Below are 11,838 nucleotides of genomic sequence, written 5' to 3'. Positions count from 1 at the left end.
CTTTTTTTTCGCGAGTCACAGTTTTGCCTCCGCGAGAGGCACGGTTGTGCTTTCGCGAGAGTCACGGTCGTGCCTCTCGGAAACAAAAAACGCGTTTTCTGTTTTTTTTTCTTTCACGAGAGTCACGATTTTGCTTCCGCGAGAGGCACGCTTGTGCTTTCACGAGAGTCACGGCCGTGCCTCCTCGGAAAAGGAAAAAAAACGTGTTTTTTCTTTCGCGAGAGTCACGGTTTTGCTTTCGCGAGAGGCACGGCTGTGATTTCGTGAGAGGCATGGGTGTGCCTCTTTCGAAAAGGGAAAAAACCCGTGCTACCGGTTTGGTTTTTTTCGTCCGGTTTTTTCGTAAAAAAAGTTCGTCAAAACCTATCAACATGGGATCTAGTTTAGAAGATCTCGACGTGAGGAATCCAACGGTGAAAGCGGTTCAGGATCTGGACACACGGTTTAAGAGATAAAACATTTTAAATGAACGGATCTACGAAAAAAAGAAAAAACTTCCAAGTTGCGACACGCAACCTGGAAAGTTGAAATGATCTTCGCAACGAGTACTCCTCTAAAAAAACCGGCGCTGAAGGTCAGTCCAGTCCACCACAGCTCAGACAACCGATCCACTCCAAACGAGAAGAGGAGCGGCGTAATCTTGTCCCTTCATCCAGCCATGGACGACGGCGAGGTCGAGGTCGTGATCTCGATGCGGGGGACGAGCAGCGGAGTACGAGGTCGGACCCACCCAGAAGCCACATTCGCTGGCTGCCCAGTCAAGCATTTCGATCTCGTTCACAAAAGTGGTTGCGAGTGATACGTCATTATACAGAGGGAACCTGAATTCGAGATCCCAGCAAGCAAACTAAACGGATTCAGATACGATATTAGACCTTTTCCCGCCTACTTGAATGTACATGTTTTATAATCACATCCTTGGATGACCCGCTTTTCTAGCTGAAAGGTTGGTAGCCCAGGTTGTTATTCAGTGAATTCAGCCGATGCAAATCCGGTGACAGAAATTCCTCACCTGCTTCCATTATCACAGTAACTTCAAAATTTCAAATCTGACAGTAAGCAGGTCATCTCCATAGTCCCATGACATGATCAAGCTAGAACCACTAGGCTGGAAGACTCGGAGGTTAACTTGGCGCTTCGGTAAATTGCACTGCCTGACCGGTTACAAGACGTTGCGCTGTAATCTTGTTAGTGTTTGTCAAACACTAGATAATGCCAATTACTCATGCTCTCTCCGTACCATTGACTAGCCAAGCCATTTAGGAATCGAATCCACGGCATCTTACTGTTAATTATGTCATGCTCTCTCCCTACCATTGACTGGCTAAGCCATTTAGGAATCGAATGCACGGCACCTGAGAGTAGTTAGATAATATAGCCTGATCCGACGCGAGATGCAAAGAGGAGATGGGAGGTGAAGAGACCGTGAGATTATATGGATAATGAAGCAATTTGTTACATGAAGACACATGTGCTCTAAGTACAGTTTTTCATGCCAAGTGACCACTGAAATGATAAGATGGCATTACTCGGTTGGTTATTGTTGTCTTGCCTTCATGCAATCAGTATGAATGTGGGGTTTGGAACGAATCATTTAAGCATTTCTGGCTTAATTTTACCCCTGACTGATGTCAGGCATTGGTTTCTGAAGATTGTAAGAACCATAAGCTCTCTCTTGAGTGTCAAAAAACTAGGCAATAGGGACCCATTCAACACAACCCATGGGAACTCACCTATTAGCTACGGATGGATATGAGAAGATTTGATACCCATAATTCACCTATTAACTTTTTTTTGACTATGTACCAATTAGTTGGATTTACTGGAGATGATATCATCTGTGTTATTGCAGGAATTGTGGCCGATTTTGTATTTTTGTTACCGATTAGTCCTGGTTTATTTGTGGTTTTGTTACCAATTAGTCTTGGAGTTGTAGTTTTCTGTTAAAATCATCTGGAGTTGTGGTTTTGTGTTATCTCAGCCCCAAAAGTTGTGTATTTGTGCAATTTCCTGTAAAAAGATCATGTTCTGTGCAACTAAATCCAATTGAAATTTATTGCAACCAATTCCTGCAATAAGGCACATGATATCGTCTCTAGTAAATCCAACTAGTTGGTACGTTATTAAAAAAAATAGCAAGTCTGCTAGTACAAAAAAAAAAGGCCCATCTTCTTTGGATTTGGGGAGGTGATCATGTTACCTTAAACTCAAGAACTTGAACTCAAATGATGGTGCTTTAGTTCCTAATATTACCTTTTGAACATAGGAAATGCATAATTTTATAACACATCTATGGTAAAACTATAATAAATGAGTTTCATAAAGTGGTCGCGAATGATAAAATTTGTCAAACACTAGATAATGCCAGTTACTGTTAACTATGTCATGCTCTCTCCGTACCATTGACTGGCTAAGCCATTTAGGAATCGAATGCACGGCATCTTACCGTTAATTATGTCATGCTCTCTCCGTACCATTGACTGGCAAAGCCATTTAGGAAACGAATCCGCGGCATCTGAGAATAGGTAGGTAATATAGCCTGATCTGACGCGAGAAGCAAAGAGAAGATGGGGGGTGAAGAGACCGTGAGATTATATGGATGATGAAGCAATTTGTTACATGAAGACACATGTGCTCTAAGTACAGTTTTCATGCCAAGTGACCACTGAAATAATAAGATGGCATTACTCGGTTGCTTATTGTCTTGCCTTCATGCAATCAGTATGAATGTGGGGTTTGCAAGGAATCATTTAAGCGTTTCTGGCTTAATTCTAGCCCCGACCGATGTCGGGCGTTGGTTTCTGAAGATTGTAAGAACCATAAGGTCAACTCCAACGCTGGGCTAAATTGTCCAAATTTTAAATGGCTGGGCTAATTGGCTGATAATACCCCAGATTGATCTTTTAAGATGTTTCGAATTACTCTAAAAAATTTAGATTTTTTGCGGCTGAGTGATATTAGACCTTTTTCATGCCTACTTAAATGTACATGCATATAGTGGTCGTGAATGATACAGTTTGTGGGGCTGAGTGAACCTGAATTCGAGATGCCAACAAGCTAAACCGATTCAGATATGATATTAGACCTTTTTCATGCCTACTTAAATAAACATGTATATATCCACATTGGATCACAAGCTTTCCAGCTGGAATGTTGGTAGCCCAGGTTGTTATTCAGTGAATTTAGCTGATGTAATCTCGTGACAGAAGTTCCCTAGCTGTTCTGATTATATACTTCAGTTCACAAATTGTAATCCGACAGCATGTCTGATAGGATCTCTATAGTCCACGGCATGATCTAGCAAGAACCATTAGATTTGACATTAGCTTGATGCTTTAGACAAACTGCACTACCTGGCTACAAAGACATTGCATCTTGTAACTGTTGTCGGTAAGTGCACAAAGACTAGATATTACTACATGGCCGGCTACAAGACTTCACAGTGTAATCTTTTTAGTTTTTACTGTTTGTCGGTAAGTGCGCAACCACTAGATGATAGTACTGATTACTGTTAACTATGTCATGCTCTTGACAAATCATTTTGACTGGCCAAGCCATTGAATCCACGGCACCTGAGAGCTGGTGGGTAATATAACCTGATCTGACGCGAGACGCGAAGAGAGGACCGGGGTGAAGAGACCGTGATATGATACGAATGATGATAGAATTGGTCACATGAAGACACATGTGCTCCAAGTACAGTTTTTCATGTCGAGTGCCCGCTGAAATAATAAGATGGCGGCATTACTCGGTTGCTTATTGCCTTGCCTTGATGCAATCAGTATGGATGTGGGGTTTGCGAGGAATCATTAAGCGTTCCAAACACGTACTCCGTTGCTAGCTTCTGCCTTAGATCTTGTCATCTTGTTCTTGTGTGGCGTAAGTCTCTTGATGGACATGACAGAAGTGACCTACCACCTAGAGGCTAGAGGAATCTCATTCTTACGTCAAAGTGCCCATCTCCATTATCTTCTTTGCCAGTGCCGCCCCCGTCATCTGTAAAATCTCAAACGTGAAGTGTTTCATGAATTCAATTAAACTGGGTATTTTGTGGAACGTTTGAATTGGCTTGCACGGTTGAACCACAGTTAGTATGGATGCAGTTCAATGTAGACTGGCTCTGTTATTCAGTAGTAGCTGCTGGAACCTTCATGAACCAACTGAATCGATGGCCGCCAAATGCCATGGTGTACAGAAGCACAAGAAAGCCACCGCTCCCGCGTTGCTGCTATGACGATCATTTCTATCGACTGGGCGCGTGTTGTTACCATTCTGTTTTGCTTGCATCTACATTTTTTGCTTGCCTCCTACACAAGATTACCAAGATACACCTACCTAAGACCTGAACCGCACTAGTCAGTCGACAGACACTCGACACGTTGGGGGCAAAAGGATTTCTTCAGAAGGCTTCTCGTCTCAATTCCCAAATCCCATCACCAAATTGATATCATATTTTCGCTGCAGGACGCGGTCATTTATGGGTCTAGTCTCTATGTCGGCACGATCGGCTCCGTACCTGCACATGTTTACTCTGTCTGCCGATGACATCTCTTATTAGCAGAAGCAAAGGCCCGCCACCCTTTTTTCCATTTCCTCTGCCTTTTTCTGGAAAGTACCCTCAGAAATGTATCGATCCATGTTTCAGAATTTGCAGCTAACCTTGGTGGGCAGCAAGGCATTGTTGGTGCATCTGTTCTGCGGACTGAAGCAAAAATATGCCAATCTTGCCTGCTGCTCTCATTGATGGAATACCCGGAACCTGAAGGTTCAATCCTGAATCCTCCAGGCAGTGTTTCTCCCTAGAGCTACGTCTACATGCACCGTCTCTCTCTAGATGTCGACAGAGAGAAGCCAGGAGGCCTCGGAATTTGGTTGGAACTGCCTGTAGTTGTGGGACGCGAATCAGTAGTACCGTGGTGAACTGGAGGCCCGAGGAAGGCGATGGGCGGCATGGGGCTGGGCTGGTGGTCTGTGGCCCGGCCTGTTCACCCTCCATCTCCATGGTTGGTCGCATCTTCCAACCCGCCGACTTGCACAAGAAATTTGGCCCTGTAGAAGTTGACGCTAGGAGCGGATTTTCACTTCTCACTGTGCACGCACGCGCACCCATAACCAACTGTTCGATGGGAACGGAGCAACGTAGTTCGCCGTATCTGATTGCTTCTCTGCTTAGTTTCTTTGCCCGGTTGGTTGGTTGGTTGGCCGGGTGACTGGCTAACTGTACTGTGCTGTATGTAGTCTTGCCTGTTACAGGAAGTGAAGTGCAGTAACTAGATCCTGCTCGACGGCGACCCTGCCGGCGCCACCACCGAACGGCCGTACGATAGAGAGGCCACGCGGCGGAGCCCCGGCGACGGGCGAAGATTTCAGCAACCGCGGCGAGAGGGGCTGCTGGAACGACCGGTGGAGCTAGCTAGCAGCTCGCGCGCACGCAAAGACGAGGGATTTGGCTGGCCGCGGTCGTGGTACTTGGCGCGCGCGGCCGTGCGGATGACGGGATCCTTGCGTAAGGGCGCAACCACGGCAGGCAGGCATGCACCAACACGACATGCGTGCGGGCGTGGGAAAACAACGGCCTGCGGGCCGGGCGCAACGAACTGTAGCTAGCGCGCGCGCGTGGGGGTGGGGCTAGTGCCTGATGCCGACCCGGAAGGAAGATAACCGGTGGAAATCTTCCCGAGGAAACGATACAACAAACTTTAAGGAAATGTTAAAAGTCCGACGTCAGATTTTTAAGCACCACAATTTTATGTTTTGGTGGCAAATCTTGGCAAAAAAACTAAGCATCACAAGGATTTGTCATGTCTGTTGAAGCAATTTGCCATGCTCACGCTAACATAATTTGTCATCCGACGTCATGTTTGCGATGCTTCAAAATTCGATGTCAGATTTGTAGCAAAATCCAAAGTTTGTTACCCCGTCCGTCAGAAAAAGAAACTTCATTTACCCCAGTTCTCTGCGCCACGCGATGCATACGGCTTAGGAGGCTAGAGTGATTGATTTCTACCCTTTACTCTCGGTCCCGGATGCAGGCCCGGTCAGGTGGGTGCAGTTACCTGACAAGACATAAAAATAACAATCACTAATATGGATGAGTTGTCTTCAACGAGAACCACACACACACCGAAAAGAACTTTGCTGCATCAAGGAATCATCAGCGCCGCCACGAGAACTCCATTGAGGGTATCCTTCTTGAGGTTTTTAAAGCTGGCTGAACAACCTGGCTATCAGGTCCTTCATCAGCGCAGAGGTCAATCGGCAAAGAAGAAAATTACTGCCCGCTACCACCACAAAGGAACAATAATCTTCTCCGCCTTGCAAAGGAACCAACACATCACAAGGTCAAATCGAAGATTTATGAAACCGGCGAAGATCCATCTCCACTAGATTGTAGACAGTAGCAAACAACACACCGCTATAATAAGGACGAAGCAAGGAGGACTTAGTCAGTGGAGAGGACGTCACCGCCATCTCAGCTTCGGAGGACACACTACCTGGTTTGCGCCTTCAAGTTGACATCCAAGTCACCGGATATGTTGGCCTGACGAATGGGCCTTACCGGTCAAAATCGAAGAGATATGTTAACTAGGCTAAAAATTGGTGTAATGTAACAACTTCGGGGTAAATGAATACCCTTTCGCTCCTTACACACGCAAGGGCAACCAACGATAGGGTTTTCGCTGTCACTCGCCGCGTAGCCGCCGGTCTGCCTTGTCTCCTGTGGCTTTAGGGCCTCCTTGCGGGCGGGATGACTCGGTTTTTAGGTATTTTTTAGTTTTGGTAAGGTTTGTGTCCTGCTCAGGAGGACGAGATGGTGGCGGCTTCCTGGAGATGGAATGAGGTTCTCCCTGTGTAGCCCCCGTCCCGGTACTGGTGCTTTAAACGTCGTTGGAAGGTGTGTGGAGGTTTGCCTTCGACGGATCTCGTGGGATTCGGCCGGTGTTTGTCTTTGGTGGATCCACTTGGATCCGGTCTTTTTGTTCATATCTTCGTGTGTCTACTGGTTGGATCTTTTCGATTTACGCTCCTCTTCATCGGCGGCGGTTGTTGTTCAGGAGCACTGGTCCTCTGGGGCCTTAGCACGCCAACTTCCCGAGTCTCTACTACAACAAGGTTTGCCTGGCTCCGGTGATGGAGGGGCGATGACAGCGGCATGCCTGGCTTGCTCCAACGTTTGTAGTCGTCGCTTGGTGGTCTACGGACCTAGATGTAATTTTTACTTTGGTTTTCTTTGTACTACGTACCTTAATAGTTGATGAATATGTCGGAAGTTTTTCCAGCAAAAAAATAATTCGGGGTAAATGCGGCAGCAAAATATAAATGTTGTTTCCTTCTTCCATTGTTTATTTTCTACCTTACGATTGAGAGAGTAGAGTACTGTTAGTAGCGACGGCATATATACCCGAATTGACAAATATTGCAACTTTCAAGTGAGAAGAAACCAATCTACTTTCAAGTGAGTACATGTTGCTGTTCGTATATGGAATGTGTATGTGTCTCCGGTATCGGTATGTATACACGTCGTTTTCGACATGTGACGGGACCAACACCCAAGCCAATCGAGAGTAAAGCAAGAGCCTTTTTTTGACTGTTGGGGAAACAGAAACTGCGAGAGACTTGTAACAGCCTTTGTACAAAGCAGGATTCGAAAGCAGCAAGGTGTACAGTATGTGTCTCTCAGACGACCAAGTGCTCCTCGTGGGGCTCAGCCTGTCTCCTCCCTCCCTCTCACCATCACCGTAGATTAAAAAGAGATCTAGCTAGCCCATGGACGGAGCTATATATATATATATACACGCTACGGTTGCAGCTCCGACGCACTTGTCACACTGTTCGATCGATGTGCATTGCATGCTTTGCCTTTGCTACCCCGCCTCCCCTGCCCAAGCCATCAGATCACACCGCACCGCCGAGAAAGAGCGAGGTTGGTAGCGCGGTCGCTCGCTCGCGGCCGGCCTTTTAAGAGCCGGGGTCGATCGCCGGCGCCGGCAGCGGCAGCGGGAGATAGGAGACGATGGGGCGGCAGCCGTGCTGCGACAAGCTGGGGGTGAAGCGCGGGCCGTGGACGGCGGAGGAGGACCGGAAGCTGATGGCCTTCATCCTCGGCAACGCCGGGCGCTGCTGCTGGCGCGCCGTGCCCAAGCTCGCCGGCCTGCTGCGCTGCGGCAAGAGCTGCCGCCTCCGCTGGACCAACTACCTCCGCCCCGACCTCAAGCGCGGCCTCCTCACCGACGACGAGGAGCGGCTCGTCGTCGACCTCCACGCCAAGCTCGGCAACAGGTATATAATTTTTCTCATCCCACGTACTTGCATGTACTTCCTGTCAAAATGCATGTACATATATATGGATCGATGATCACGTAGCGATATGGTGGTCTGAAGCTTACCCTCCAGTTAGGGTAAGATCGAACAGGATTAGTCCGCTAGAGTAAGATAGGATATCGATATCCATGCATTCATATGGTGCTTGGTTAATGTCATAGTTTTAAATAGCGCGCTAAGCATCTTAGCGGCGGACCTTTTCCAAATGCTATAGCGTGCTATAGCGGAGCTATAGCGCGCTATTTAAAATGTTTGCTCATTTGTTTGGACCAAAGTCTCTTAGCGTAAGACCTTTTGTAAACGCTATAGCGTGCTATAGCGGAGCTATAGCGGAGCTATAGCGGGCTATTTAAAACAGTGGTTAATGTGCACGAAAAGGACCTGACCAATACTATTTGGGATCGAGCTAGCTAGCCAGAGAGTAGCCACTAGCCATGTCGCCATGATGTATATATGTTCTAATGCTAAGTCTTGATCGATCGATCGCTCGCTGTTGAGTCCAAACAACTTCACCTGTCAAGAGCACACACACAAAAATCTTAAATTGCTTGAAAACGAAGTGATCGATCAGCGGTGTGAGCTACAAGGTAGTATGTAACTTTTCGGGTTTTTGACAGGAGCTAGTACGTAGCTGGAGTGCTAGATAGAGATCGATGCATGTGACATCGATCGTGCCTCGGTAGTACTAGGAAGCAGGGAATTATTAGCCACCACTGAAATGATATGGGAGTACTGATTTAAGCAGTAGTCCCCTCTACTGCTTGTGATGAACATGTTATTTCCGTTGAGCAATTAACAGATCCGGGTTGAAAAGAAGGTAGTTGTGAAGATTTATAAATACTCCACATACCACTGGAAATTGTAAAGCCATAGCGAAATATGTCATCGAAGAATAAGAGTGACAATTTGGTGACCTATTGCCTTCGTACGAGGTTTATGACCTACGTGTACCACTGATCTACCGTACACACGAACTGATGTACTCCCTTCGTCCCGAATCACTTGTCGCAGGTATGGATGTATCTAGATGTATTTTAGTTCTAGATACATCCATTTCTGCGACGAGTAATTTGGAACAGAGGGAGAAGATATGACAAAAAAAAGTATGGGCGGAACAAATGAATTGTCCTTAATGCAAAGACATATATAGCTCATGCCATGTTTGTACGAATGGTAACTAACACTCATAAAAACAACTAATTCATGTCCCAAATTTTAAATTAACATTGTTGGTCTCTAGCTCTAGCCTCTAGGAATCTTAAACATGGAATATCGGTATATGCAGAGGCCGGGGAAATCCCCTCTTCTCAAAAGAAAGTGTCAATATATATATTGACTGTCCTTCTCGAGCCTAGTGGCATACAATGATACAAGTGGCATAGCGGCAAAAAAAATTCAGCAATAGCCACTACTTTTTCTTTTTTCTTGTATCCATCACTGTCCAGATGAGTGACCTAGATCGAGCCAGCAGCCACCGGTAGTACCACTAGCTTTGCTCGTGTGGCTGAGGAAACCCTGAGCGTTGGATTCAAAAATGGAAAGCATCGCCCTCAGGGGTCGAGCTGCCTCTCACGCCTGGAACTTTTTTAAAGGCCACTCTCTCACTCTACCAACCACTTTTGTTATTTTGACACTGATAAAAGGCTACTCGGCTTTAAGAAACATATGATGTCGATGGAGTGGATAGTGATATTTGAATCTCGTGGTACTTCCATATCCCCCAAGTTTTCCATGAAAGTGTTGACTAGTTGTGACATGCATATATGTAGCTAGTTAAAAAAACATGCATAGTAAGAATGTAATCAACGTTAGAAAGAAACCATGACTCAGCGACAAGGACGAACGTACTCAGTTGGCTTTCGTTCGTATATAAGCATCACGTTTGCATGAAGTTGTATTGGCCCTGAATTAAAAGGTACTCATTTTTCTCTAATTTGGTTGTGTTTTAGAAGATATGGACCAAGTTTCATACTGAAATGACCTCGCAAAAAAAAGTTTCATACTGAAATGTTAGTGAAAAATATAGGGAATTTTCTTTAATAATCTACCCGCAAAAAAATTCTTTAATAGTCTCCAAAAGTTATGAGAGCTTGAATGTGCACTATTTGAAAGCTTTTGTCTATTTTCCATATGTGTATTTAGTTTTAATTTTGTCTGCGGCTCTATGCAGATGGTCCAAAATTGCTGCGAAGTTACCAGGAAGGACAGATAACGAGATTAAGAATCATTGGAACACACACATAAAGAAGAAGCTCATCAAGATGGGAATTGACCCGATCACACACGAGCCCCTCGAAGTCCGAAAGCAACCACAACAAGCTAGCCTATCCACAACATCTGCACAATCCTCGACCATCACGATTGAATGCAAGTCCAACAATGGGGAAAAAAGCCAGCAGCAGGACACACACATCAATATGGACAAGGACGCGTCATCGGTCGGCAGCGAGTCCAGCCCGCCGGAGTTATCAGGCACAAACACCGACAACACTACAAGTGGTACCAACGGCATGCATGACCAAGATCCACTAGTGAAGTGGCTGCTGGAAGATGAGGATGACCTCCCCGCCATTGGCATCGTCGAAGAGCCGTGGCTTGACTTCGCAGTCGAAAATGATGTTGACAAGTTCAATAGCATTCCTTCTGCCATGTCATGGGACATTGGAGCGACGGATTGGCTGCTCGACTACCAAGATTTTGGGGCAGGGGACTCGAGTTTGCTTGAAGATGCCTCCATGGTCGACAGCTCAAGTGGATCAAATCTCTAGTAGTCTAGTTACATCTAGCTTGCAAACAACTGAAGAAAATGCCAGCTTGTGTTGCATGTCGTACATAGTGTAGATAAGTGCAACAATTAATAAAAGATCGTGCTCGTTTAATTCTTGGATTGATGCATTTTGGTAAGGTGTAGAATCGTGTTATGTGTTCCATATTTGTCCCTCAAAGGTCAAGGGGTGAATCAAATTGTGTTATTAGAAAGCTATGTTTCCTCTCGAGTAGAGAGATTGTAGAATTCATTTATATGTGTTGTTGTACTTGTATCTAGATGCTTCCGATACTAAATATTTGGGTTGGAAATAAATATATCTATATACTTTTCTCACTTTGATATTGTATGTCTTACAAATACATGATCAAAGTGAGCTCAGGTTACAAATTCAGATATGCATGAGAGAACGAGACCTGAACTTTGTTACGGTTCTAAGTTGTAGCAGCACAGATTAAACTGGATGTAGATTTCTCAGTAAAGACAAGTGCATTTCTATCATAACGATGATAATTTTATGGCAAAAACTATATAACAAAAAATATTGGTAGTTATTTGGGTGGTAGTATGATAAATATATGGTGTATGCATTGTTAAGTTATTGCATCTTCAAGAGCATGAATTTTAAATTGTTTGCTATGCATGTGTTGTGCTTAACTTTAGTGCTCATCAAAAATATTTTTGGTAATTATTTTATCAATGCAAAGTTGTTGAGGTTCATTGCAGTTATTGTGTAAGTTTGTATGGGT

General features: G+C 45.2%; 1 protein-coding gene across 1 annotated transcript; it reads left to right on the top strand.

Moving 5' to 3' along the window:
* Positions 1–7,814: 7,814 nt before the first annotated feature.
* Positions 7,815–11,422, top strand: LOC109770312 (MYB-like transcription factor ODO1). The gene is made up of 2 exons (XM_020329018.4): positions 7,815–8,280; positions 10,493–11,422. The coding sequence occupies exons 1-2, from the start codon at positions 8,015–8,017 to the stop codon at positions 11,088–11,090; spliced, it is 864 nt and encodes a 287-aa protein (XP_020184607.1). The 5' UTR covers positions 7,815–8,014; the 3' UTR covers positions 11,091–11,422.
* The last annotated feature ends 416 nt before the right edge of the window (positions 11,423–11,838 follow it).

The sequence above is a fragment of the Aegilops tauschii genome, chromosome 5 (genome assembly GCF_002575655.3).
Source record: "Aegilops tauschii subsp. strangulata cultivar AL8/78 chromosome 5, Aet v6.0, whole genome shotgun sequence".
NCBI lineage: Eukaryota > Viridiplantae > Streptophyta > Magnoliopsida > Poales > Poaceae > Aegilops > Aegilops tauschii.
Note: the sequence above shows the minus strand (reverse complement) of the source record. Positions and strands in the feature narration are given on the sequence as shown.

Coding starts and splice junctions, on each gene's coding strand:
- LOC109770312 (XM_020329018.4), top strand. CDS start 8,015: ATGGGGCGGCAGCCGTGCTGCGACAAGCTGGGGGTGAAGCGCGGGCCG. Junction 8,281..10,492: donor CACGCCAAGCTCGGCAACAG/GTATATAATTTT, acceptor GGCTCTATGCAG/ATGGTCCAAAATTGCTGCGA.